This window comes from Pagrus pagrus (genome assembly GCF_965226575.1).
Source record: "Pagrus pagrus genome assembly, chromosome: 22".
In the NCBI taxonomy this organism is placed as follows: Eukaryota; Metazoa; Chordata; class Actinopteri; order Spariformes; family Sparidae; genus Pagrus; species Pagrus pagrus.
Window position 1 is genome coordinate 3,889,756 of NC_140204.1, and position 26,286 is coordinate 3,916,041.

General features: G+C 40.6%; 1 protein-coding gene and 1 long non-coding RNA gene across 2 annotated transcripts in view; one reads left to right on the top strand and one right to left on the bottom strand.

Moving 5' to 3' along the window:
- The window catches only part of LOC311251380, a 58,343-nt gene extending 58,108 nt beyond the window's left edge, over window positions 1-235 (top strand). The window contains exon 4 of the long non-coding RNA XR_014621387.1: window positions 147-235. This is a non-coding gene — a long non-coding RNA (uncharacterized lncRNA). The remainder of the gene's footprint in view (window positions 1-146) is intronic.
- The window catches only part of dachb (dachshund b), an 82,415-nt gene that overhangs the window by 35,354 nt on the left and 20,775 nt on the right, over window positions 1-26,286 (bottom strand). Inside the window, exon 2 of the mRNA XM_084343769.1 lies at window positions 204-319. Coding sequence (XP_084199895.1) covers window positions 204-319 — 116 coding nt within the window. The remainder of the gene's footprint in view (window positions 1-203; window positions 320-26,286) is intronic.

Genomic DNA, 26,286 nt, shown 5'->3' on the forward strand with positions numbered 1-26,286 from the left:
GTTAATGATTAAATGTTCATTTTTGGGTGAATTAGAGGTGCTACTTCATAACTAGACTTTTTCAAACCCATTGATTTGTTCAATTTTGAGATACGTTATGTTTTTATGTGTTGCCCGAGTTAAATAAACCAAATAAGCCCATGTAGCAACTGAAAACGAGGAGTTGCAGACTGAGAACCAGAAAGATGGAGGAAGTCTCTCACCGGTGTGTGACAGCAGGTTGGGGGACAGCAGGCCGGGGAGGCCCGGGTGCAGCAGCCTGGGGCTTTCCTGGATCCCTGCACCAGAACAACGCTTCGGAGGACGGCCCGGACGAGAGCTGCAGGGGGAGAGACAGAGATTAATTAGTACGACACAGAATCACATCCACAGTACGGAGCGATCGTGATTGTTCATGTTGGCGTTTTTGGCGGTTACGCAGCTTTATCCCTCATCTCATCCCTCTCCTGTCTACATGACCACAATCACACAACAGCAGACCGACACGCTGACTCACAGCTGTGACACCATTCAGGAAGCAATCTGATGTTTTCACTTGTTTATGAATGAAAGAGTTTCAGTTTTGAATTACTAAATTTAAAAAAAGATATATATTTATATTTTCCTATTTTTTAGAACAAGAAGCTTCCCCTAAGGACATTTTTCACAATAAAAGCTTTTATGTATTTATTATACATCTGTTAATATCCATTATACATATTTTATGTTAAGTAATGTTTATTTACTGTCTAGAGTGGTCATTATGTAACTAATTACATTTATTTGTACTTAACTTGAGTAATTACATTTTCTGCTACTTTAAACTTCTACTCCAGGCAAATTTTGCACTTTTACTCCATTACATTTATTTGATTACTTTAGTTACTCGTTACTTTAGAGAGTGCTTTTTTAAAATTAATTTATTTTATGGCAATTAATTGATCGGGAGGCCGATATATACTCGTCTTATAGTTTACAAAAGTAAACTAAGGTAAATATATGTATAATTTTACTTTACAGCTTACTTTTGATACTCAAGTACATTTATTATCAGATACTTTATTCATATATAATTTATTTTTTATTTACTTTTACAAAAAAGTGTCAAACAACGACAAATGCATGAGACTGCCAACTAATCCCAAAATATTACTTTCATGATAGAAAAAATATAAAACCGGCCATTTTCGAAGAGTTTTCTTAACAAGTAAATAATAAATATTTTATTATATTCTGACCTTATAAAAGATAAAACACCATAAGGATCGTGACAGATCCACTGTTTTGTCACTTTATTAATCAAGTAACTGGTTTTTATTATACTCTGCCTTATTTATAATGCCGCTCTTCTCGAAATTGATGAAACTTTAATCATAAAGTTAGGAGTGTTTGCTGTAGTGTTGGAGCTTCAGTTCAGCAGCCGACAGCTGGATGCTCCAGCAGGTCGCTCAGACGTAATCAAATCACAACCTGACAACACACGGCGCTTCCAGCGGCCGCCATCCCGGAGAACAGCAACGTTACACTGAATCTGATTGGTCGCTCTTACAGTCGGCGTCTCCGGGGGAAATGATCTTTTTCTCTGTGACATTTTCACACCTCCGAGTACTAAAAACCAGCAGAAACAGTCAGAGTTGTCACGTCAGGAAAGACGGAAAGAGCTCAGTCTTTATCAAGTCGTTCAGCTCCGACATGAAAACCACAGAAGAAGAGTCCTGATGCAAGAAATGGAAATGTTTGATTTGTGATAAATTTGTTGGGATGTTGTTTCATCACATTTAATGTCACAACTTTGATCTCGATTCAACAGCAGATAACTCAAATCAAACGTTTTTAATAATTACTTTTAGTGCTCTCCTTCACAATAAAAGACCTCAATCAACCAGGACGCTTTGAAATCTGGAAGATTTTACATTTGATGTTTGAAATTGTACATATGTTTGTTATTAATAGTTACATTTGACTACTTTTAGGTCAATTAAATCAATAACTAAAGCATTTCTCATCCTGAATTTCATTCCTGGCAGTGTGGAGAGCGTTTTGAAACAGGATTAAAACCTTAACGTTGGAAAATTAAACCGCAACGCTTTATTTTACGGGTCTGTGTAATTCAGCTTCCACAAAATAATCATGTTATTTGGAACTAATTGTCAGAAAGATATGAGGACTTACTGTGAAAATGTAATTGAACAGCTAATTCATTCAATAAAATACAAAAATCTGATTAACTAAAATAATTTAGAGACTTTTCCTTTCGGCGTCTGGTTGTTGGAATGACTTTGACTCATGACCTCGGGCATGATGCGCCTTTGTGTGTCATGTCTTTGCAGCTGGACGACTTTTATTGTGAAGAAACAGTACCAGGAACTTATAACTTAATATGAATTTGTAGATTTTTAGGTCTAAATTGCCAAAAAATCAGTTTGAACAGAGGGAAAAAAAGGAGAGATTAGTGTCAACGGGGGCTAAATATGCTAACACTGATGTAAAACAATGTCGCACATCCACACACGAGCACAGGAAGACATGTTCTACATGTGCAAGTGAGCCCGAGTACACATCTACAACACGAGCAGCTCTGCCTCTTTATTTCTGTCACACACTCCAACATAACCTACTGTATTATGCATGTGCACGTAGGCATAAATAAACACTCCACAAACACAAGAATACAGTAACCGCACACGTGCAACTAAACATAAAGGAAGGCACGCACACACACACACACACACACACACACACAGGAGGTGCGCATGCAGGCCAACTCTCTGCAGGGTGGCTAAGTAACAGATGGCCGTCCAAAGTCATTTACACCTAGAGAGAGAGAGAGAGAGAGGGAAAGAAAGGAGAGAGGACCAAAAACTAAAACCTGTACAAGACACCAGCACAGAGCCGGCGGATGGAAATAGAATAGAAAAGAGTAGATAAGAAGAAAACCCACTCTGAATACAGAGCGGGACACGAAACAGAGGAATATTAAAACAGCTAAATATTTAGGGCTTCCAAAAACACAAGATGAAAACTGTGAGACTGATTTAACTGTGGATTTGTCCTCTCTAACGTTAGCATGACCAGCTACCTAGCTAACTGCATACAGTCGTAAACAGAGCATTACTTCCGATGCTAAGGAGTAGCTAGCCAACCTACATTACGTACCTAACATCATGACAGTAGAAATTGACTTTTTTTAATATTGGATTTTACTTCAGCGACTAATTACCTAGTTAGCATTCCTGGGATAGTGTTAGCTCACTCATGCGTCAACGTTTTCTTTTGTAAAAGTGAAACTCGTACTTTGAAAACTACTGTTGTGTTAGTTATTAGCAAAATTAAGCAAACAAAGATTAAAAAATGAGTCTAATCATACTTTTTTTTCTATAATAGTGTACCATACTATGAAAGCTAACTAGCTGTACCACAATAAAAGAATACTTTGTCTTTGTTTCCATGACTTTTATGGATCATTAGCATTGATATCGTGTAGCCATCAAGTGTGTGGGCTAACTAAAACCTTTTTATCGGGTTTAATGGATGAAACCCTGCTCACGTTACAAGTTAACGCTAATTAACCAGCTAGCTAGAGCCAAATGTATCTGCTAAAAACAGCTTTCATTTGAACTTACATGGATAGGGAGTACCCCGTTGTAAGCTAGCCAAGCTACACTACATACCCTACCTTAAATTGAAGGGTAAAAAAATGCCCTTTATTGGATTTTAACTCGGCAACCGACTCATTAGCCGACCCGGATAGTGTTAGCCTACTCGTCAGTTAGCCTCATCTTCGTGTGGAGGCTAACTGAGGCGCTGCTGTTGGGCTTTTCAGTAACATGTCGGCGTATCGGTCAGATCCCACTGGGAGTGATAGGCAGAGGGGAGAGAGACAAGTGTGTGAGAACATGTGGAGAGAAAACGTCTGAAATTGTTTTGGGGTGTGATCCTGTATGTGAGAAAACACACACACACACACACACACACACTCTGAGCGAGCGAGCGAGGGGGGAAAGAGAGAGAGTCAGAGGAGCATGAAGAAATGAAAACATGAACCTTCACTTTTCCTCTGAACTCTGCTTAACCTCTCCCTCGCTTTCTCCTTCAATCACAAACACACACACACACACACCTGTGCGTCACACACACTATTCTCTCTCTTGTCTTTCTGCTAACACACACACACACACACACACACACACACACACACACACACACACACACACACACACAGGTGTTTGCATTCAAACCTTAAAGCCTTTCCATCAACAAGCCTCCTGCTACCTTTCAACTCTCTCTCTCTCACACACACACACACACACACACACACACACACACACACACACACACACACACACACACACACACACACACACAATGGATACATGTTACAGTACCAGGTGTGTGTGTGTGTGTGTGTGTGTGTGTGTGTGTTCATCTGCATCCATCCATGTATAAGCAACATTAAGGTGTGTATCCACGTGAATCCATGCCATGTGTGTGTGGGTGAGTGTGTGTGTAAAGGACACATGATATTGCCTTCTCATTAGCCTTACAGTTCTTTGTTCAGAGTAATGACTGCAGTGTGTGTTGTGTGTGTGTGTGTGTGTGTGTGTGTGTGTGTGTGTGTGTGTGTTTGTTGTGTGTGTGTCCCGTAGGGTTGCCATATGTTGGGCATTAATCCTCGTCAACGGTCCACTCTCCTTACTGCACCGAGCACAGGAACAAAGAGCAGGTCACACACATCACACACACACTCGACACACGTATACAAGTACACACACACACACACACACACGTACACACACTTGCATATAGATACACAAGCCTGGCTACAAACACACACACACACACACACTCTCTCGCTGCCAGTCCACTGACCTACATTCATTTGTTAACCCTTAACCTTGACTGCATTCAAACCCTTAAATAGAAACGAGTGCGTTGGCTCCTCTGGCTCTCGTTTCTTCACCTGACACTGCGCTCTTATAAGAAATCATCACAAGACAGCAAAGACAATGACCTTTGACCCCCTCGACATCCTTACCTGCACACATTTACACTGTGAGCGAGTCTTTACTACAGAAAAAGCAACTTGTGTCTCTGTTTTCTGTCACTTCTCGTCACCAGCCAATCAGATCATTTACTTCCTTTCATTTTCCTTTTCTGTCTCGTTCCTTGACCCGGTCAACCCTTCATGGTTAATGTAAGTGACGTAAATTGCATTTCTAGTGTATTCCACTACATCTTTTTCACAATGAGACCAATCTGTGGACAAAATGCCTTCGCCGAGAGTCGGCTGAGGGTCTTCTGGAAGCTGTTGTTTCGTCCAAACGGATCAGACGCTGTCTCAGCTTCGCATTGATACAAATATGCAGATCTGATCGTACTCAAAACGTCCACAGAGACAGTTCAAAGCTCTCCGTCTGGTCGTAACGTGATTTTAACAACTAGATTTAAGGATAGCTTCATCAAAACATGTTTGTAATAACGTCCCAGTGACGGTTCAGGTCTTTGTCAGAGTAAAAACACATTAGCTGCTTAACCTCCTCTGAGTGTTGGTTGAGTTCAGCTTCAGATAAAGTCGTGACTCAGCTCGGGAAAACAAACATCGGTACGGACAGCGCCGTTTTTCCCCGTTTAGTGCCGTAAATCAATCCGTCCGACACAGCGGTTCACTCGTACAGAGGGGAGGCAGCCAGAGGCAGACAGTCTGCTGCCGCTTGTTGACAGTAATTATAATAATATCTCATAATTAAAGAGGAACTGATTCAGTGGTGTTGATTTAAATGAGACGCGGCACGTTGGAAATGTTTGCTGCCGATGTACTTTTGTGTTTTTTTGATGACCTTTTTAATTGGCCGAGAACACGTAAACATGCCACGAATGGAAAACACGGAGCTGACATTTCACACACACACACACACACACACACACACCAGATGATCTGATGAGCCACCTTGAAGTAAGTCTTCCCACTTTGACACACGCGCACCCTCGCCTGTCCTCCCAAATGGCCGTTTCTATGGTGACGGAGCCTTGATCAATACTCCGTCATTGGCTCTGATGGCCGGTCAGGGTCGGTCACACACACACACACACACACACACACACACGCACCAACAGGCATGGCGGTGAATAAGCACAGACGCGCTAACACGTTTGACAGATTGATTTAGCTCGGAACGTGCAGAGGTCACACACACACACACACACACACACACACACACACACACACACACACACACACACAGTGTAGTTTATCAAAGCCTGGTGCGGTCAATACGTGGGGCAGATCGAGGGGGTCAACCCTCTTTAACTAAAATCTTTCATCTTTTCTTTTATCTCTCCATCACAGTCCTGATCCGTCGCTCCTCCTCGTCCTCTTTCTGTTCTTATTTTTCCGTTTCTCTCATTTATCGGTTTTCTGTTTCAATCTTTCATCATCTGGAGATTCATGTTCGTCTTTGTTCTCATATCTGGTTTCTTCTTCTTCATTCTGCCTCGTTTCTGTTTTCTCCCTCCGATCACCTGAATGATGTTTGTGGTTTTGATTAGAGAGCGACTGATGCAGGATGTTTTGGGATTTAAACTCGTCTGATGTTGATGTAGAGGCTGTAGTCACAGAATATGTTTAGAAACGTGTTTTTTTTTAATTATCCTTCAACTTCAAACAGTTGTGACAAAGATACGTTTGTACCTGAGGAAAAAAAAATAAAAATGACACCAGTGCACTGAAACAGCTCATTCACTGGAGTTTAATCAATTAACACAAGCATATTTATCAGTCGGGCTCTAGTTTTAATATATTCTATATTTGCATGTCTGAATCATCTTGTTTTCATTCTTACGTTTTAAGATTTATTAACTTTTCTAAAGTTTTTTTTCTTCTGTGATGTATCTTTGTCATTTTAGATATATTTAATTTACTATACTTTCACTTTTATTTTACTCAACTTTGATCTGATTTGTGTTTTTTCTACACGTTTTCTTTTTTTAAATGTGTTTGTTTTACTCAGCACATTCTTCTTTTTGCAATATCTCCCTCCCTCTTTTTACTTCTGATATGTATTTCTATTTTTTACTATTCTATTTATTTTTCTAAATAAAAGATTTTCTTTAGATAATCTTAAATAACAACGTGCACTCAAACACCAACCACACAAAGACCTGCAAACGTCTCAATGACAAAGTGAAGACAAACAGAATAAAATAATATACGACAACACACACTCAGCCTCAATATGTCACATCTGGTCAACATAAATAAATCAAGTATAAAACATACGTCATATATGACTCAAATAAATATCTTGTACCAGAAATAACCGTGAGGTGCGTGAGGCCACCGCTGACGGGCAGGTTACAGAGGAAAACACTCAGACAATTTTAAGACGAGATGAGATGAGACCAGAAATCAAGAAAAATATAGAAAAAAGTGAAAAACGACACTGACACGATTGTTTCATTCTGAAATACCTGTGTGTGTGTGTGTGTGTGTGTGTGTGTGTGTGTGTGTGTGTGTGTGTGATCACTGATTAATGGATGTTTGTAATTACTGACTGACGGCGTCCTCACACATCGTTAGCAACTGTTGTGTCTCTGTTGTGGGTTTGATTCTGGCGTCTTCGCTTGTGTAAAACTTGTGTACGAGGTGTGTTTCCTCGGGAACTCGCCCCTCCGTCTCTGCTTCAGTGTCACTTCTCTTTTTTATCTGTCGCTCCATTAATCTCCCCATCTCTCCATCCATCTCCCCCGTCTCCCCCTCTTTACTCCCTCTTTCATCTTCTGCCCTCCCCCAACTTCAGGTCAGATGATGATGTCACAACCTCTCCATCGATTACTCGCTTCTCCCTTCTTCCTCTATCTTTCTTTCTGTTTCTCTTTCCATCTTTCTTTTTTTCCGTCTTTCTTTCTCTTTCCATCTGCCTGTCTTTATTTCCCTCTCCTCCTTTTTATTTTTCTTTCTTTTTCATAATTTCTCTGCGTTTCCCTCCCTCTCTTCCTCTTCCTCTCAGTTTCTCTCCCTCTCCACCCTCCTCTCTCTCTCAGACTCACCTCCTCCCCGTCTCTGTCTGTTTTCTGTCTCTCCGTCTCTCCCGCATCATAAATCCTGTCGTACATACATCCCCTCTTCCTCTTTCTCTCTTCTCTCTATTCTTTGTTTGTAGCAAAAGAACAATCTATTCTTTTTAAAGAGACACCAGAGAGATGGGATATATGTCTGTCCACACACACACACACACACACACACACACACACACACTGGGGCATCATAATCATGGACGCTCACGGACTCACGGAGTGAACGAGAGACAGACAGAAAGAGAGAGAGAGATGGATGTTTACTTTCCTCCGGGCTTCCGCCTCTTTGATTGGACAGATGAATGACTTCATTGTGTGTGTGTGTGTGTGTGTGTGTGTGTGTGTCCTCTCTCTCTCTCTTTGACAGTGGGGAGAAGACACAGAGGAAGAGAAAAAGAGCGAGGGATGAGCAGAAGTGGACGGAGGCAGAGCGAGGTGGCCAATAATAAGTATTGATTGATAAGGGAAGTAGAGCGAGAATAATAAGGAAGAAAAAATCACCTTAAAACACAGAGTGGAGGGAAACAGGAAAACTACATTGATTAACTGATGACACCTCTCTCCTCCTCTCATCCCTTGCTTCTTCTTCTTCCCTACATTTATCTCGTCTCTTTCTCTGCTTATTGTCGTTCCTCGCCATCATTCCACTTCCTGTCTTTCATCCTGTATTCTGATTTTATCGTATTTCATCTGCTCTGTGTGATCTGTCTCTGTCTCCATCCATCTATTGACCTGTCCGTCCATCCATCCATCCATCCATCCATCCATCCATCATCTGTCTTTATATCCATCAATCTATCATCTTTCTATCTTTCCATTCATCCATTCATCTTTCCATCCATCTATCCATTTTTTCATCCAACATCCACCAGTCTTTCAATCAATCCATTTATCCATCCATCCGGCCGTCCATCCATCTATCTACCTATCCAACCCTCTAGCCATCTGTCAATCCATGCTATCATCCAACCATCAGTCTTTTAATCAATCAGTCCGTCCATCCATCTTTCCATTTTTTCATCCAACATCCACCAGTCTTTCAATCAGTCCATCTAACCGGCCTATCCATCCATCCATCCTGCCATCCATCCAACTATCTACCTGTCCAACCCTCTAGCCATCTGCCAATCCATTCTTTCATCCAACCATTAGTCTTTCAGTCAATCTGTCCATCCATCCAATCCTCACCTCCATCATCCATCCATTCTTTCATTCAACCAATCCATTATCATCTTTCTACCCATCCATCTATCCATTTTTTCATCCAACATCCACCAGTCTTTTGATCGATCCATCCATCCATCCATCCATCCATCCATCGACTTACCTGTCCATCCATCTATTTATTCTTTCATCCAACTGTTCATCTATAAATCCATCTACCCTACCTTTTCATCCATCCATCCAACCATTCATCCATCTTTCAATCCATCCTTCCTTGTTTTCATTCATCTATTTCTCCATCTGTTATCCACCAATCTGTCCATCTTTCTATCACTTATCACCCTTCAGTCATCCACCCATCATATCTGTCATCTGTCCATAACAATCAATCCTTTCATCGATCGATTATCTCGTATCACTCATCCATCCATCCTTCAATCACCTGCTTCATTCATGTGCATATCTATCAATCTATCCATTCATGCATCCAGCTACTGTATCCAACTGTCCATCCCCCGATTCATCTACTCTATATTTCTATCCATCCATCAGCTACTCTCTCTCTCTCCAGAGGAACAGGTGTGCAACGGGACAAGAGACAAAAACACTCCTGCATTTTTAACCAGCACCTATTAAATATTAAACACAGCACACACTCTCACACACACACACACACACACACACACACACACACACACACACACACACACACACACACACACACACACACACACACACACACACACACACACACACACACACACACACCGAGGGAGCGACACACAATCGCTGACGAGACAAGTTATACAGGTCGATGGGCTAACGTGTGTCTGCATGTCTGTGTGAGTGTGTGTGTGTGTGTGCGAGTGTGTGATGGCTTTAAGCGTCATTACCTTACTTCCTAGGCATGTGGACACACACACACACACACACACACACACAGGGATAATTCATACAGGCATACACGGTGCTCTCACATGTTAACATTTAAGAGGTAAAACTATAACAGACTCCATGTTCTGTCTCCCTCTCTCCCTCCATCCGTCCGACTCCCCCCCGCCTCCCCTCCCCCCTCCGTCTCTTTGAAGTGCTCCATAACAAACTATAACAACAGGAAGTTTTCAATGCGCCACATTGAGAAGGAATGTCACATATGGTATGAGGGAGGGACGGAGGGGGGGAGGGAGGGAGGCGAGATGAACAGAGAGAGGGATGATTAGAGAAGATAGATAGATTAGAGATGGACTGATAAAACAAGACCTCTAAAGACATCACCTTGGACCGTGAGACGCCCGGATGGACGCTTTTTTTTCTTCACAATTTCTGACATTTTTTTTTAGACAAAACAATTCATCAGCTAATCTAGAACATAATCAGCAGATTAATTAGTAATGAAAATAATCAGTTGTTGCAGCACTTCCCCCAGTCTGAGGCTATCGTGCAAAGGTTTCAACAGAGAGACGAACACAGACCCTCCGCTAGCTACAGTATATTGACAGATAATGAGATCTGAGGGGCTTTGATCGGCAATGTTAACGTTAATAAACAACTTGGGTATGGTTGCTAGCTCAGCCACAACACCCCTGGTCTGCTAACAAGCGCAGAGACACTGCAGCCGTGACGCCCGAAGAGGTCGGTGTGTTTACAGGGGAAACTACAGATCACAGTTGTATCTGTGTCAGCTCCACCGCTTTGTGTGTGTTTTACAAACCAACCGCAAGAAAAACACAGACACAACCCATCAACACCAGACAACCACTGAACATGCAGTTAGGAAATAGCACGCTAGCTAGCTAATTATTATTTCAGTTGAGCTCTGCCATTTCTCTCGACTTCTCCGCATGGTGTACTAGTCGTTGTACTAGGGTCGGTCTCACAAGAAAAGCAGTGGGATCCATAATCAAGCTAGCACTTTGTTGTTTGCATTTAGCCCTTTGGGTCTCAACAGTCTAGTAGCATCTCTAACCAGTTAGCAAACAGCAGATTGGCTCACACTGTTGATCTTTACTCAGAGAAGAAACGTATAGCTAAGACAGATGAAGAGAGAAGGTGCTATCATGCTAACATGCTAAACTAAGATGGTAGGCCCAAACATTGTTCTAAATGCCAACATGTTAACAATAACATTAAATAGATAAAGAGTTAATGACTAGCGTGGCGTGCTAACATGGTGGAGTTGGTGTACATCAGCATTAGCATGCTGGGCTTTGCATTTAGCCCAAACGTATTGGGGCTATTCTCATTGCAGTGTAAACAGGCTAGGAGCACTGCTAACCAGTTAGCGAGCAGCAGATTGGCTCACAGCGTTGATCTTTCCCTCAGAGGAGAAACACGTCTGACAGATGAAGAGAAGGAGACGGCAGGAGAAGGAGGGATGAAAGTAATGAGGACAGACGTGTGACACATAAACGCGGGAGGGAGGGGGAGGAGGAGTGAAGGAGTGTGGGAGGTGAGAGACCAGAATTAAGAAGAAGAAGAAGAAGAAGAAGAAGAAAAAACCCCAACCAGATCAATTCCATCCCCCTTTTTCTCTCCTCCACCCTTCATCCCTCCATCTCTTCTCAACTGTAGTTAATTTTCTGCCCCTCCGACTCTCCATCCCTCACCTCCGTCCATCCCTCCCTCTTCTTCTTCTTCTTCTTCTTCTTCTTCTTCTTTTACCTGTCCTTTCCTCCCTCCCTCTCTCTCTATCAATCTCTTCCTCCCCCCCTCCACCTCCCCCACCTCCCTCTCTCTCTCTCTCCCTCTCTGCAGTTAAGTCAGTGTAATGTAAATGATGTGCCATCGATCGCCCCTGACAGTGCAAGGACGCTCACCTCTTCTCCTCCTCCTCCTCCTCCTCTTCTTCTTCATCGTCCTGTCATCTCTCTCTCTTTTCACACACACACTTACTCTCTCTCTCTCTCTCTCTTTCACACCCCTCTCTCTCTCTCTCTCTCTCTCTCTCCTCGGCTGCTCTTTCCTCCACCTAACATCTTTTATCTCTCTTTCCCCCCCGTCTCTCTCTCTCTCTCTCTCTCTTTCTCAGTCTCTCCATGTCTGTCTCCCTCGCTCGCCCGCTGCCTCCCACGCCTGTCATCTTTCATCTCTCCCTCTCCCTTCATTTTACTCTCTCACTCTTTCACCGACCATCATTTATGTCTCTCTCTTCCTCCATTGTTCTTTCAGAGCATCTGCTCTCTCTCTCCCTCTCTCTCTTCCTACCTATACCATCTTTTATCTTCGCCTCTCTTCATCTCTCCACCCGTCTTTCTCTCTCTCCCTCTCTTTGCTGTCTCAGGTCTCTGCCGTCCATCTTTAGCCTCGCTTAAAGGAACACAAACCGCCGCCAACGGTTCAGATCGCCTTCTGCTTTTGAATTAAAAGACGTCCAACTTATATTCAGATCCGTTACAAAGAACGCTTGCGCCCAGAAATTATGTTTGTACACTAAAGTGTGTGTGAAGTATATTTATCAGAGGAAATATAAAGCAGTGCTGTAGCCTCGTACCTCGTGTGGTTAAGCTGAAGGCCACCTAAAGCAATATTTGTTCTTTTATAAAGCAAATATTCTTAAAATGCCGTTAATAGAAGGATCTTTGTGATGCATCCTCATCTGTTTTATACAGATTTGTTGCACCATGTGAAGTGAAATTACTGTAAAACTCTAAGTTTGAGTCTTTAATCGATTCATTTAATGAGTATTTTATTTACGTTTTTCAAACTAAAATATGTTGAGTAAAAGCAGAATTTTAAATAATTAAGTTGGGGAAAGTGGTGATTTTAAGTTGCCTTGTAAAGTTAAAACAGAGAAGTTCATCTGACCTAAAGAGGTTGAGATGATCACAAGTGCTGAATCGGTAACAAAGAAATACTTTAATTTTCACTTAATTAATTTAAGTTGATTCAACACATCTTTTTTTTCGGGTGTCATCACAGGAAAACCAAAATAAACGTGTTGTCACAAGATATGTGATATGGTTTGTCATTTTTGGGGAACACACCTATTTTCTTTTTTTTTGTCTGAGAAGATTGACACCTGGAGGTCAGTGTGTCCCTGAACAATGAAACCGCCGCGAAACCAAAATGTTGTTTTGACACTTTTTTGTTCGGATCAACAAAACAAGACTCAACGTTTTAGCTAATGAGCTTCGAGAGGCGCCAACAGTGGAATAATTAATAACTGGATGAACATCAGTTTGATTAATTGCTAGATGATTTGTGTGGAAAGTGTTGATTTCATCCAGTCTTACGATGTTTTAACTATTCCAACACATCCAGAGTCTTACAGTAGCTGTGAACGTGCTCTCAAAGCCTCATGGGAGCTGTAGTTTTGTACGATGTGTAAAAATATCAGGAAAATAATTATCTTTTATCCATTTTATCATGATCAGTATCGCTTCTTTCAACAGCTGCCGCTTGGAAATGAAAACCCTTGAACATCCGTGAAGGCTACGTGTGTTTGGATGCAGATCGTGTCCTTCCATCCTCAGCTGTCATTAAACTGTAAAACACTGAGAATTAACAACACACATAAATGACAAAATGTAGGCGTGTATTTCATCAGTGTTATGGCTGCAGAGACAGATTCTCTCTGAAACACTTAACTGAAATTATCTCTCTGAAACTGTGTTATTCACACAAGTCTGGCAGCAATAATTAGAAAAGTACCACACGGATGTGACCACGACCGATTAATCAACTCAGTTTTAAATAAATAAATATTAATAAGGTTACACATTCTAATAAACATCAATAATAAATGGTAACTTCTTAGTTAATTAAACTTTATGTAAAGGTTATTAACAAACAATAAATAAATGGTTTATAAAGCATTTCATTGTTTATCATCATTTAAATAACTATTAACTAAAGTTTAATTACCTATATTTTGTTTATGATTTTAAAGTGTCATATGTGAGAAAAAATGCACTGAATAAATAAATTATACATTTAAACTGAACATTAAATTACAAAATAAAAGCATGTGGATGACAAAAATACTGACACTAATCATGACGAACATTATATCAATATTAATATATTGATTATATTGATTTTCTTAATGTAAGTATTATGATCATCTTCTTCTTCTCTGTTCCTGAACACCTCCGTCCTTTGATTCTTCTTCTCTGCCCTCTGTTTTCTCTCTCCGTCTCTCACCCCTCTCGTCGCTCCTCGTCCTCCTTTGTTCCCTCCTTCTTCCTTTACGCTCCCTCTTTCCTTTCTCCTTATCCAAATAGAGGACACAGACAATCCAATAAACGCCCCCGCTCTCAACAGCTGGAGTGTGTGTGTGTGTCTGTGTGTGTGTGTGTGTGTCGGTGTGTGTGTGTTTGTGTGTCTGTGAAGCACCGAGTCAGCAGAAAACTAGGATGACACCCTCAGCGCCGGACAGGAATGTCACAGGAAAAAAAACAAAAAAACAGAGAGATGAAGAAATAAAGAAAGAGGGAGAGAGAGAGGGAAGACAGATGGGAGAGAGCGGGTGAGGAAGGACATGAGGAGAGAGCGAGCGAGAGAGAGAGAGAGGAAGAAGAGAAGAAGAAAACTCTGGGGACTCAGAATGACACATGCAGTATTACTCACCGTCCCCATACATCACACATACAAAGACACACATGTAGATGCACGCACACACACACTCTCTCTGGATCTTTATCTCCGGCACAAACAAACACACAAGGACACCAAAAGACGAACCGGCTCGCTTTCTTTACACTCTTAAAAAAAAATAAAAAATGGAGCTTTAGGGAAAAATCGCTCTCGACTGTGAATAAATATATTTTAAAAATAAAAAATCCAGTTTATCTTTCACAGGATTTGTCAAGTTTTCTGTGTCAAATAGCAAATGCAGCTCGCTGTCTGCAACATTAATTATCCCGTGTGTAACTTTGAGATACTACTCATTTTATGTTACTTAATGTTTTAATTAGTTACCGATTACTCTGCAACACAGCGTCAACAGTGCAAGGCAGGCGATCGGGCGCATGACCTGAGGAGCTACATGTTGAAGTAGTTCTTTGCTTTTCTTTGAGGGCTTTAGACCCAAATAATAATTTATAATAATAAAACAGTTTTGTCATGCAGCTCAGAAAGCCAAGCTGAAGAGGTGAACTTATTGTGTAACTTACTACAGATCCCACTGGGTTTCTGGTACTCTGTGATTAATACATCCATGAAGTTTAACTGATCGGTGCCTCAAAAAATATCTTTAACAAATCTGTCAGAGACTTCAAACTTTACTGTTTAACCACACCACAAAGGAGACAATAATTAGCTAGCTAGCATGTTGTTTCCTGACTAAGTTCAGTGGTTATATCTGGTGTTTTTCTGTCAGTCGGTTTGCTGACACAGCAGATTGTGAGCTGTAGTTTCCCCAGTAAACACACCAACATATTCGGCTGTCGCAGCTGCAGTGTCTCTGGGCTCGTCAGGTAGAGTAGACAGGTTGGTGTGTTTACAGTCGGCTTGGGTGATATCCAAAATGTGATATCACATTATTGTTCTGCCAAAATGTCGCAATAGGCGATATTATTGTTGTTTTACTGTATTTTATGTTGATTAGTGGTATGAATTGTATGAATAAATGATGGACTGAGAGGTTGATATGCTCTCAGTCTTTAATACTTTCTTTGCAGCAACACATACAATTAAATAACAAAATAATATTTAAAAAATAACTTTTAAGCTCGAACTTTAGTTCAGAGAATGACTTGCAAACAAGACAGAATCACCTACAGTATTAGCTGCAGCCGGTCAACTGGTTCCCTTCCCTCTAAACTCAAGAGGGCCAACCAGGTGAGAAACAACACTGGTAGTTTAAAGCAACAATGTATCACTGTTCCTCTCAGCCGGACCAGACGAACCACTACAGGTGTGAAACTAAACTCAACCCTTGAAACAGACAGCGGAGGAACCACACTTCTCACCACAAGGGGGCGGTAATGCCTCGTTCGGTCGTTCGACAGCAGAATAAAGAAGTTTAACTGTATTTTTTTTTATCGTGAAACGTTCGGTGGGAAGAAAACCCAGTTTGACACGTACAGTCAACCGCACATGGTCTAAATCCGAGCTAATACCCACACATACAGGAGCACTACTACAAACATGGAGGACAATCTTGGTACAACACACACACACACACACACACACACACACACACACACACTCGTTCTCTCTCAAACACACACACACACACACAGAGTCAGAAGGTAAGCCCGGATCCTACAATAAGTCCAGTTTTATGACTAGTGTATAACACCAACAGCTGAATCAATATTAGTTTACACTGGGTCACAGTGGACACACACTCAGATACACACACACACACACACACACACAGCTTCTTTCCTTTCATAAACACACACATTGAATCTCCCAGAATATATTATTATTGCAGATTTACACACACACACACACAGATTAGCTTTTATTCTATTACACCCTCGTGGTAGGTCGGCTTGTCCATGTAAGGAAACACAGACACACACACACACACACACACACAGGGCTGGCCATTATAAAAGTGATAACAGTAATGTAATAAAACACACACACACACACTCACACTCACACACAGAGCTGGTTATTATAAAAAATGATAAACATTCAAAGAGTTGTAAAGTTTTACAGTGATGAACTAACATATCAACTTTATTAACGGCTGACTGGCCTCGTTCTCAGGCTGCCGCCGTGTTTTAACACGCCCGTTTAAACCATTTTAATTCCCCTTTTTCCCCCTTTATAACAGCTGATGCGGAGTCAGAAACATTAAACTGCTTTATGGCGACAAAGTGACTTTAAGTAGAGAGTTTCAGAGTTGGACGTCTTTCAAAACGAGGAGAAGAAGTCAGAGTTTCTGTTGATAATCAGAGAAAGAAGACGGCTTATCTGCTAAACTGAACATTTGAATTATTTATGAGCTCCACTGTGACAGGAAAAGGTTGAGAGTTTTATTTTATGAGATTAAATTTACAGCGTTTTGTCATAAAGTGTTGAAGTTACAGAGTGCATCTACAGTAGCTGTTGGCCGATCACAGAAATTATACAATAATGCCCACTTCCTTTCATTGACTTCACAAACGCAGCATCTACACACTTCAATACAGTAGGTGGCAGTATGTACGATTAAGGGTAGTTTGCAATCTGCAGAGACGAAGAGGAGACAGAAGAAGAACAACAACAAGACCAAGATCAACATTGTCCTCCTTCTCGGAGTCAAAACTCTATCAAATCTGAACACACAGGCATGATACACATATATTAAGCTTCACTTGGACTTACACTTTCAGAGGATGTAATACCATCTTAAAGAAACATACTTAAATCTGCTTACAAATCATAGAAAAACATGGAAAAGATGCTCCTCCCAACTACAGAACTTGCCTTAGAATTATCACGTTTTTAAGTTTTTTCAATATCAAAGTAATCTGGTGATAGAAGTCTGTACATCCATGAGCACAATGCAAACAGGAACGTCTAATAGTTCATTCGGCACACTTTTAATGTTGCTAACTTGCCAAAATGTTAAAAAATAAAGGCGGCGTAACTCTAGGAATCCAATTTATACTTCTTGTTTACACCTTGCAAAGCCCCTAAACTGTGGACATTTCCAAACAAAGAAAATCAAAAGTCATGAAAAGACGATCCAGGAAAAAAAAAAGATGAACATTCTGTAATTTAGTTACAAATAAAGACAGACGGAGGTGAAGTTGCACTTTGAAATGTTAACATGTCCCAACAACACCACTAATAACAAAGCACCACCCTCCTCCTCCTCCTCCATCTTCCTATTGACTAACTGATAACAGACTTAACAGCCTTATAAAGTGATACTGTTTGTGTGTAATCAAATACCATCGACAGCCTTATAAAGTCTGACACCATTAAAGCTGCTTGTTTGGATCAGATTGGATTAAAAATCAAACAGGTTGTGTGAAGCAGTAAAGAGGACGCCGATGAGGAGGTAGAGGGTCGTACATTCTTCCTCAAACTGAACCAATATGACCACGATGTCTCTGCTGAAGATCAATAAGAGCGGGTCAATAATTGCTCCACCAGCTGCTGTTTGTGGCTTTACTTTCAGTTCTGAACTTCCCCCCCGCGGCCGCTCACTAACAACACGGCTGAATGTTCAACGTACGAGGGATGAAAAGCGCCTGTTCTCATGCCAAAAAAAGCAAATGACAAAGCAGTTTTATTGTTCCAGTAGTTAGCACGGTGATATATTGCCTCCTCGCTGGACGTTTCTCCTGGATCTCTGCTCTAATTAGCCAGATTACTTCTCCCTCCGTTGAGGAAATGTGATTGTATTGTTTGTGTCATCTGCAGGCCACCGTAGCCGGAGGGGTGATTACAGTAACTGTCGTCTGGTCCTCATCAGAGGTCGATAAAGGTCAGAGCCGACTGACGGCACTTGAGATTTTAAAATAACCTTTATCAAAGAAGGTTTTAGCTGTTACTTTATTTAGATGGTACGTTTCTATGGAGTCTGGTGGATATATAAACAGGAAAATGCCTGTTTTTCTTATAGTCGGGAGATTAATGTAACCCGACTTTTCCCACATTGTATGATGCTTTTATTAAGACATGGACTAAAACTGAGGACGACCAGATATTTCATGGCTGGAACGTCACATTAAAATAAATAATCTTACTGTCTTCTACATTTCTTTATGCAAAACAGTCCCCAAAATTCTGTTCAGTGACATTTTGAGGTTTTGACCAGAATTTAGATGCATTTCTGTCAAACAAAAACAAAAAAATATGTCAACTTTTTTATATTTTTAAAGTTTAATTTCCTAAAAATTCAGACAAAATGTCTTGAAAAATCCCCTGTAGTTTGGTCATAAACATAAGGAAAATTACTCGGTTTTAACTTCAGAAACTATTAAAGCATTTTTAATTTTAATAGGATGGATTTATTCTCCAACCCTGTCGATCCAAATGACGGTCGACGAGAAAGTCTAACAGCCTCTTGATGTAAATTTGCTGCAGAACTTGCCTAATAATTATCACATTTTTAAGTTTCGTTCAGCGTCACAGTCATCCAGTGATAGTTGTCAGTACATCAATCGATACACTGCAAACAGGAGCCTCTAAAAGCTAATCCGGCATTCTTCTAATGGTTCAAAATCACTAAAATATACACAATGCAGGCAAGAGATTCAAAGGTTACGAGGATTTAACTGGAACATCCTTCACATTTTGTAGTCCTCTCTTGCATCGTCTCAAGTAACTGTAACCAAACAATATTATTGAAAGTGGATTTTTAGAACCAAATAACATTCCTTTCCAAGAAACTACAAGAAATCCTGACAACATTACACAAAATAAGAACCACAGCAGCAGAAAAGTGTCATTTTGAACCTCTGCTAAATGTTTTTGTTCCTAATTTTTAAATCAAAACCCAAAGACAAATAAAATGCAGGCAGTTTTCATGATCCACCTACAGTTTAATGTCCTCAGATAAACAGAAAGGAAAGTGGAGTCCAACACGAGTCAGATGAAACCTGCTCATGTTCACTGTGCTGCTGCTGCAGTGGATATATTAGCTGCGAGTGATGCAATGCCTCATTTTCAGGGGCCACCCTAGAACATTATGCTCCAAAACACAATCTATTTAATACAAAATGACACAGATTCTGCCATCAGGGGATTTCAGCAGGTCTCCAAACCAGGAGCGTTGTCATTTTGCATTAAAGGACACAAGGTGTGCTGGAGCATGGTGGTGTGAGCTCTGAAACAGGAGGAAACGAAGAGGCCACTTTACATACAAACACTGGCAGTTAAACCGTTTCTCTCCTGGTTTCAGACGGCTGATGTAATGATGCATTTAGACACCAGATCCAGGTTTTTTCTGTTGTTCCGTGTTAAGTAACAATAAAAGTGTTGATGAACGATGTAAAGATGATTCACGAAAGAGGAAGTCTGACACATCTGGACACCAACGCACCGGAGACAAACTCCACTGATATTTTCAGTTTCATTCAGAAATCGTTTACGCCTCCTACTGAGGCTGCGAGAGTCACAAAAATAAACATGATTCATTATTTTCATTTTTTAAGTAACTCGTCAGAAACTGGCAAAAACAGAACCGGACGAGTAGATTAAGCCTAAAAACTACACGTTTACGTTCAGGTGGCAGCGCCCTCTAGTGGCAGCAGGAATTATGACCCACTGTGACGTCACCAACTGGTTTTCGGACCACCGTTGTGAAGCCTCGAGTTTAGCATTACGACTGTCGCCATCTTGGTTTTAGCTGGGGAGGATATCCTGATCAGTTTTGAGGCCGTGGTAGCAACTTGTCAATCACAAGGTAGCCCCGCCCTAAATCATACCCTGCTTTATCGTCTATTTTACTCTAAATGGGACCATAATTTCCTGAATAAACATCAAGCTGTGTTGAAGAAGACTTGAAACTAAAGCTTGAGACCATAAACTCATCAGGAAACTGTTCACTGAGGTCATAAATCAAGTGAGAAGTAGGGTCATTTTCTCATAAGCTTACATACAATCAGGCTCTGTTTTGAAGTCGCCACCTTGACTTCACTTTTTAGACCCAGAAGTTTTGTCCACTATTTGTACCGTCTGTGGTTAATAAGTTAAATGGTAGCATGCTGATGTTAGCATTTAGCTCAATCACAAGCCAAAATAATAATACATCTGTCTTCATGCTTGCTGCAGAAAAGGAGCTACAGTTTCTTGTCTTTTGTCCCGTCTCTCTCTCTCTCTCTCTCCCTTTAACTGCATCCACAGATGAATAAACTCGTCTGTCTCTGTTTCTCCGTCTTTACATCTGACTCTCAGGCTCGGCAGTGATTAGTAAGAAGCTTCAGCTCATGAGTTCACCGTGTGTTTCCAGTAAACATGAGGCCCGGTGTGACACATCGCCTCTCCGCGTCTGTGACAGTCATTCCCTTTCCTGGAAGCAGACGGCCTGTAAAAAAGAACGTGACTGTGCCCGGTAACATCACAGACACACAAACCAAACTTTGTTTTTTAATAAAGCGGCGTGTTATTGCCCTCGTTATGCTGTCGTCGTCTAGTTAATCTGTTTTCAGGGAGTCCAATGTGCTCTCCGCATTGTGCCGAGTCAGCCTTAACCAGCTCTGGACTTTAATGGAGTCAGCATTAGTCTTCTATTAATTATAGCTGACTGATAATTTTCCTGTTTTGTTCTTTTTATTTTACAGTTTGCTGTAAAATGGCTATGCAAATGAAGCCGTCAGCGCTGTATTTCTTGTGGTAATTGTTGCGAGGTTGGTATTTGGGTTGCTCTGGAGTCATCACAAACTCCCCATTGTGACATCATCAGGGGAGGACTTTAATTAATGTGAAGCACTTTGTGGCTTCTGGAAAGAAAACTTTAGAAACTAAGTACATTTACTCAATTATTTCCTCCTATATACCTCTACTGCACTGCATTTCAGAGGGAAGTATGTACTCTTGACTCTTAAAAAGTAACAATATCGTGTTAAAATATTACTTTTTTAAAAATGAAAGTCACACATAGGAACAGTACTCGAGTAAAAGTCTTTCAGTATCTGAAATTAAATGTACTGAAGTGTCAAAAGTACAAGAAAACTACATTATACATATATTTACATGTAGTTATACTACAATGTGGTTACAGCAATTGTCATATCAGATAATATCAGACTGTAATTTAAAAATGTGCCATTTTGGATCTGTTGCCACATGTAATCTGCAAAGTAATTAGTAACCAAGGTAATCAAATAAATGTAGTGGAGTATAAAGTACAATATTTGTCTCCAAAATGTTTTGCAGTGGAAGTATAAAGTTGCAGAACATGGAAATACTCAAGTAAAGTACAAGTACTTGAGTAAATTGTACTTAGTTACATTGTATAACTGCTGGCTTGACAAACTACAGTATGACAGTAAAATGTTAATGGATTCATAACAACAATCTAATAATCTAACTCACTCACATGGGACGTCTGTTTAACAAGTACTTTTACTTTTGATATGATGATGATGATGATGATGATGATGATGATGTCACAGTGTGAGCTGGAATATTACAATAATTCCAGAACAGTGAAGCAGATTTTCTGTAAGTTATAAAGCAGCCTCAGATCATCATGACTCAAACTTTCAGACTGTGGACACTAAACACAGACAGATGCTGAGCGAGACACTCGGTGACTTACTGAAGGATCAGAAGCTTTAACAGTCAAATTCAGGCACTTTAAACCAACAACTTCCAGACTCTCCGAGCCTTTATCATGTTGACTTGTGACTGTAAATGGAAGAAAATAACAAAACCACAGAAAATACAATGCTGCAGTCAGTTTGTTAAAGCCTGAGCTTCATTCATGTTATTATTTTCTATATGCTCTCTTATATATAACTGTTGCTGCTTTTAAATGAAGCAAAAGTCATTTAATTTTCTTTAGTGTGCAATATTTCCTGTCTGATGACTTGATTTAATACTATTCGCCAGAATAATCGGTAGAATACTCGATTACTGTGGCCATTTTGGAGATCGTTCACTCTGAGTAGGTGCTGAAAAGCATCCACATTTTACAATAACAGCAGCACACAGCACGGCTGAAACACAACAAACACAAAGGAAAAGCACCTTCGTTACAAATAACTTTTGGCATTTCACTCATTCTTACACTCAAGTTTCATATGAAGATAAACTCATCTACAGCACGAAGCTGTCAGAAGCTTCTGCAGGTGTATTTTTTGTTAAATACACTAAAACAATCTGAGATCACAGCAGAAAGAGAGAAACCTCATCATTAAATCAACAGGATGTTTGAACACAAACAGTTTCCTTTACACTCCGTGTTTTGGTACATTCAGTGCCGTGCTGAGTGACCTTGGAGGACAATCCACAGGCCGCCGTCACACGTCACTTCCTCCTCCTCGCGACCAAAACCTCTAAATGTTAAACTAAATGTTAAATTATCAATATAATGCGTGGAGATGTCTGGAGCTGCCGTTTGTGATCTATAGCATGAAGCTAAAGGAGGGCGAGGAGAGCGTGGAGGAATGTGGTGGTGGCTTTTATAGGTCACCCCAAACAAAGCAACACACACACACACACACACACACACACACACACACAACCATGTATAACTAAACTACAATCGTCCCATTAGGAAAACACACACACACACACACACACACAGGTGCATACATCCAGGCGCACATGTTCTCCCTCACTTTTTCCTCTCTCACACACACACACACACATCCACACAAAAGACGAGATCAAGAAAGGGTTCACACGAACAGCGAGGCCTGTGGTATTTGTTGGCCTCAAGTGGGTCTCACACACACACACACACACACACACACACACACACACACACACGCAGACACACACGCAGACACACACACACACACACACACACACACACACACACACACACACAGAACAAATAATCATGCAGCTTTCATCCTCCGAGGCAGGAAATGCTGCTTTTAAGCTCTGTGTGTTTGAGTTAAAAGAGCCGTTCACACACACACACACACACACACACACACACACATGCACAAACACACATCATCTCACACACACACACACACACACCATCTCACACAGACAACTTCTGGACAGATGTCTGAATGCACAAAAAACAATCACACAAATACAAGCTGGAATCTCTTTCAACTAGATAAACACACAAGCATAAAGTTGTGTTAGTGCACGCACACACACACAGGCACATTAGCAAAAAAAAAAAAAAAAAAAAAGGGCCCCTCTGCTCCAAAAACTACAAACATGGCTGAGATTTGACAAATCCTGAAAGAATCCAAACAACAACAGTGGAAAGATTTGTCTCTCACACACGAGGGGATGAAGAGATTCAGCGAGGGGGGAAAGATAAGGTGAGAGAAGACGGATGGAAAGAAAGAGAGATGAGATGAGACGAGGAGGCAAAACAAGTGCAGAAAGTATGAAAGAGAAGTCGAGGCAGGAGGAGGGAGACCAGGGGGTTCACGGGTGAATCAAATCGTCTCGCAGAGAAGAAGAAAAGAGACGAGAAGAAGAAGACAGAGACGTCTGACAGGAGAGAGGAACATCTGAGAGGACGGAGAGAAAGACGAGCAGTGGGAGGGAGTGATTAATGAACGAGGGAGGAGGACAGAAAGAAGAAGAAGACATTACCCCTGTCCATCTACTGTGGAGAAACTGGAGGAGAGGGCGAGAAAGAAAGAAAGAAAGAAAGAAAGACTTCCATCATAAATCTTATTCCACTTTCTCCCTAAAAGGTCAAAGGTAACTGGTGTCGAGATAACATCATCACACCATCGACTCCAGAACGATGAAATGAAACTCGAGCAACATTGATTAAAAAATAGCTGAGCTCTGTTTTCTTGATTTACTTCAGTCACCTCCTTCAGTTTGTAGCATGTAAAAACAATGAATTTCCAAAGGGAGTTCTTTATTGGATATCTGGATGTTTCTCTTGCAGGAGGCAGCTAATGTTTGCCTTGTTTGTGTTGGGCGGTATTTAGCAACAAGCTAAAATAAAGTCAAAGTAAGTTTAAAAAAAAAATGAACTCAAACATTTGTGATGAAAAGATCCTGTTGGGTTTGGAGAGACTATATCAGGTCTGTCGTGATTTAAGACTGAGGCTAAAGAAAATAGTCCCGTCACTTGAGGACCCTCCAGAAAATAGATGGTGGTCTATTTTAGAGTCATGAGCCACAGTTTGAGAATCACTTGTGAGAACAAAGGAAGAAGCGAGCTCATCCAGAAAATATGAAATTGGAAAGACGTTGATCTTTTTATCCAGGAACAACATAAGTCATCTCTGAAACGCGTCAAAGTCCGTTTGTTAATGAAAGAATATTTAACACATTTAAGGAATTGTTATATTTTCTACATGTGCTAAGATAAATGCTAAAGAATGTCCTTCAGCTACATGTTGACAATATTGACAAGAAAATAAAGTTTTAAAAGGCTTGACAGTCATGAAAACAGCCCAGGACTAAGGTCTAAAGGCGTCGTTGTGCTTTATGGGTGCCAGATTTTTTAAATCAACAACAGCTAAAGAAGTTAACCTTTCAGATAAATAGCTATGATTAGATATTTCCTCAAGATTTCCGGTTAAATTCAACATGAAACTGTTCTATCATGTGTCAAAATGAGCTTAAACGCAACTTTAACACATTAAAGTCCGGTGTTCCTCAGGGATTCTGATTAGGAGAATTTAGTTCTCCTCACTTTTTTTTAAGTGCAAATTACAGCTGCTACATCCTGTGTGAAGTTGAGCTTAAACAGCTGTTTGAAATAAATAATGGAAAAATTTCAGAAAGGTAAGTTTTGGGAGAAATTGTTGTGCGTTTAATCTGTGGCTCGTTAAAAACGGTGTTCCTCAGGGCTCCTCATTAAGATACTTCTTAATTGATGTTTATTAGCTTTACCTGAAAATATATGTTTTAATTCATCTTGAAGCTGTTTAAACTTCTAAACTTTAAAGTCCTCAACTCCATTTAAAACATATTAAAACTACAGAGCAAAAACAATTTTAAAAGTTTAAACAGAGATTTTATGTTTTAAAAAGATTCCAACAAAATTTTACTTGAAACTTCTCAAACTTGTGTTTCTGTTCAAACTCAAGTATATTTTAAACTTCTAAACATTTTACAACTGCAGCAAACAAACCAACAGATAAAACACGAGAACAAATACGAAAGAAGAATGAAACGCAGAGTTTCAACAAGGATCCACCCATCTGACTATCTGTCTGTCCGTCCATCTATCTGTCCATCAGTGTATGTGTAGCAGTATTGTTGATGTTAACACAACCTCAGACAGACTGATAATAGAGCAGCTGGAGCATGAAATCACACAGAAAGACAGCGAGCGAGAGGGAGAACGAAAGACAGAGGAAAGGATGAGAGGCAGATGAAGAACAGTGAACGTGTTGATAACGTGAGGACGGAAAGAAAAACCCAAAAAAAAATATCAAACTTTAAAAAACTGTGAAGGCAGAAGTGAAATAAAAGAGAAAGTGAAGTGGGGGGTTGCTTCATGGGCGAGGGGAGTCTGACACGGGGTCACCATGAGAAGAGAAAGAAAGTGGGGGAGGGCGAGACACA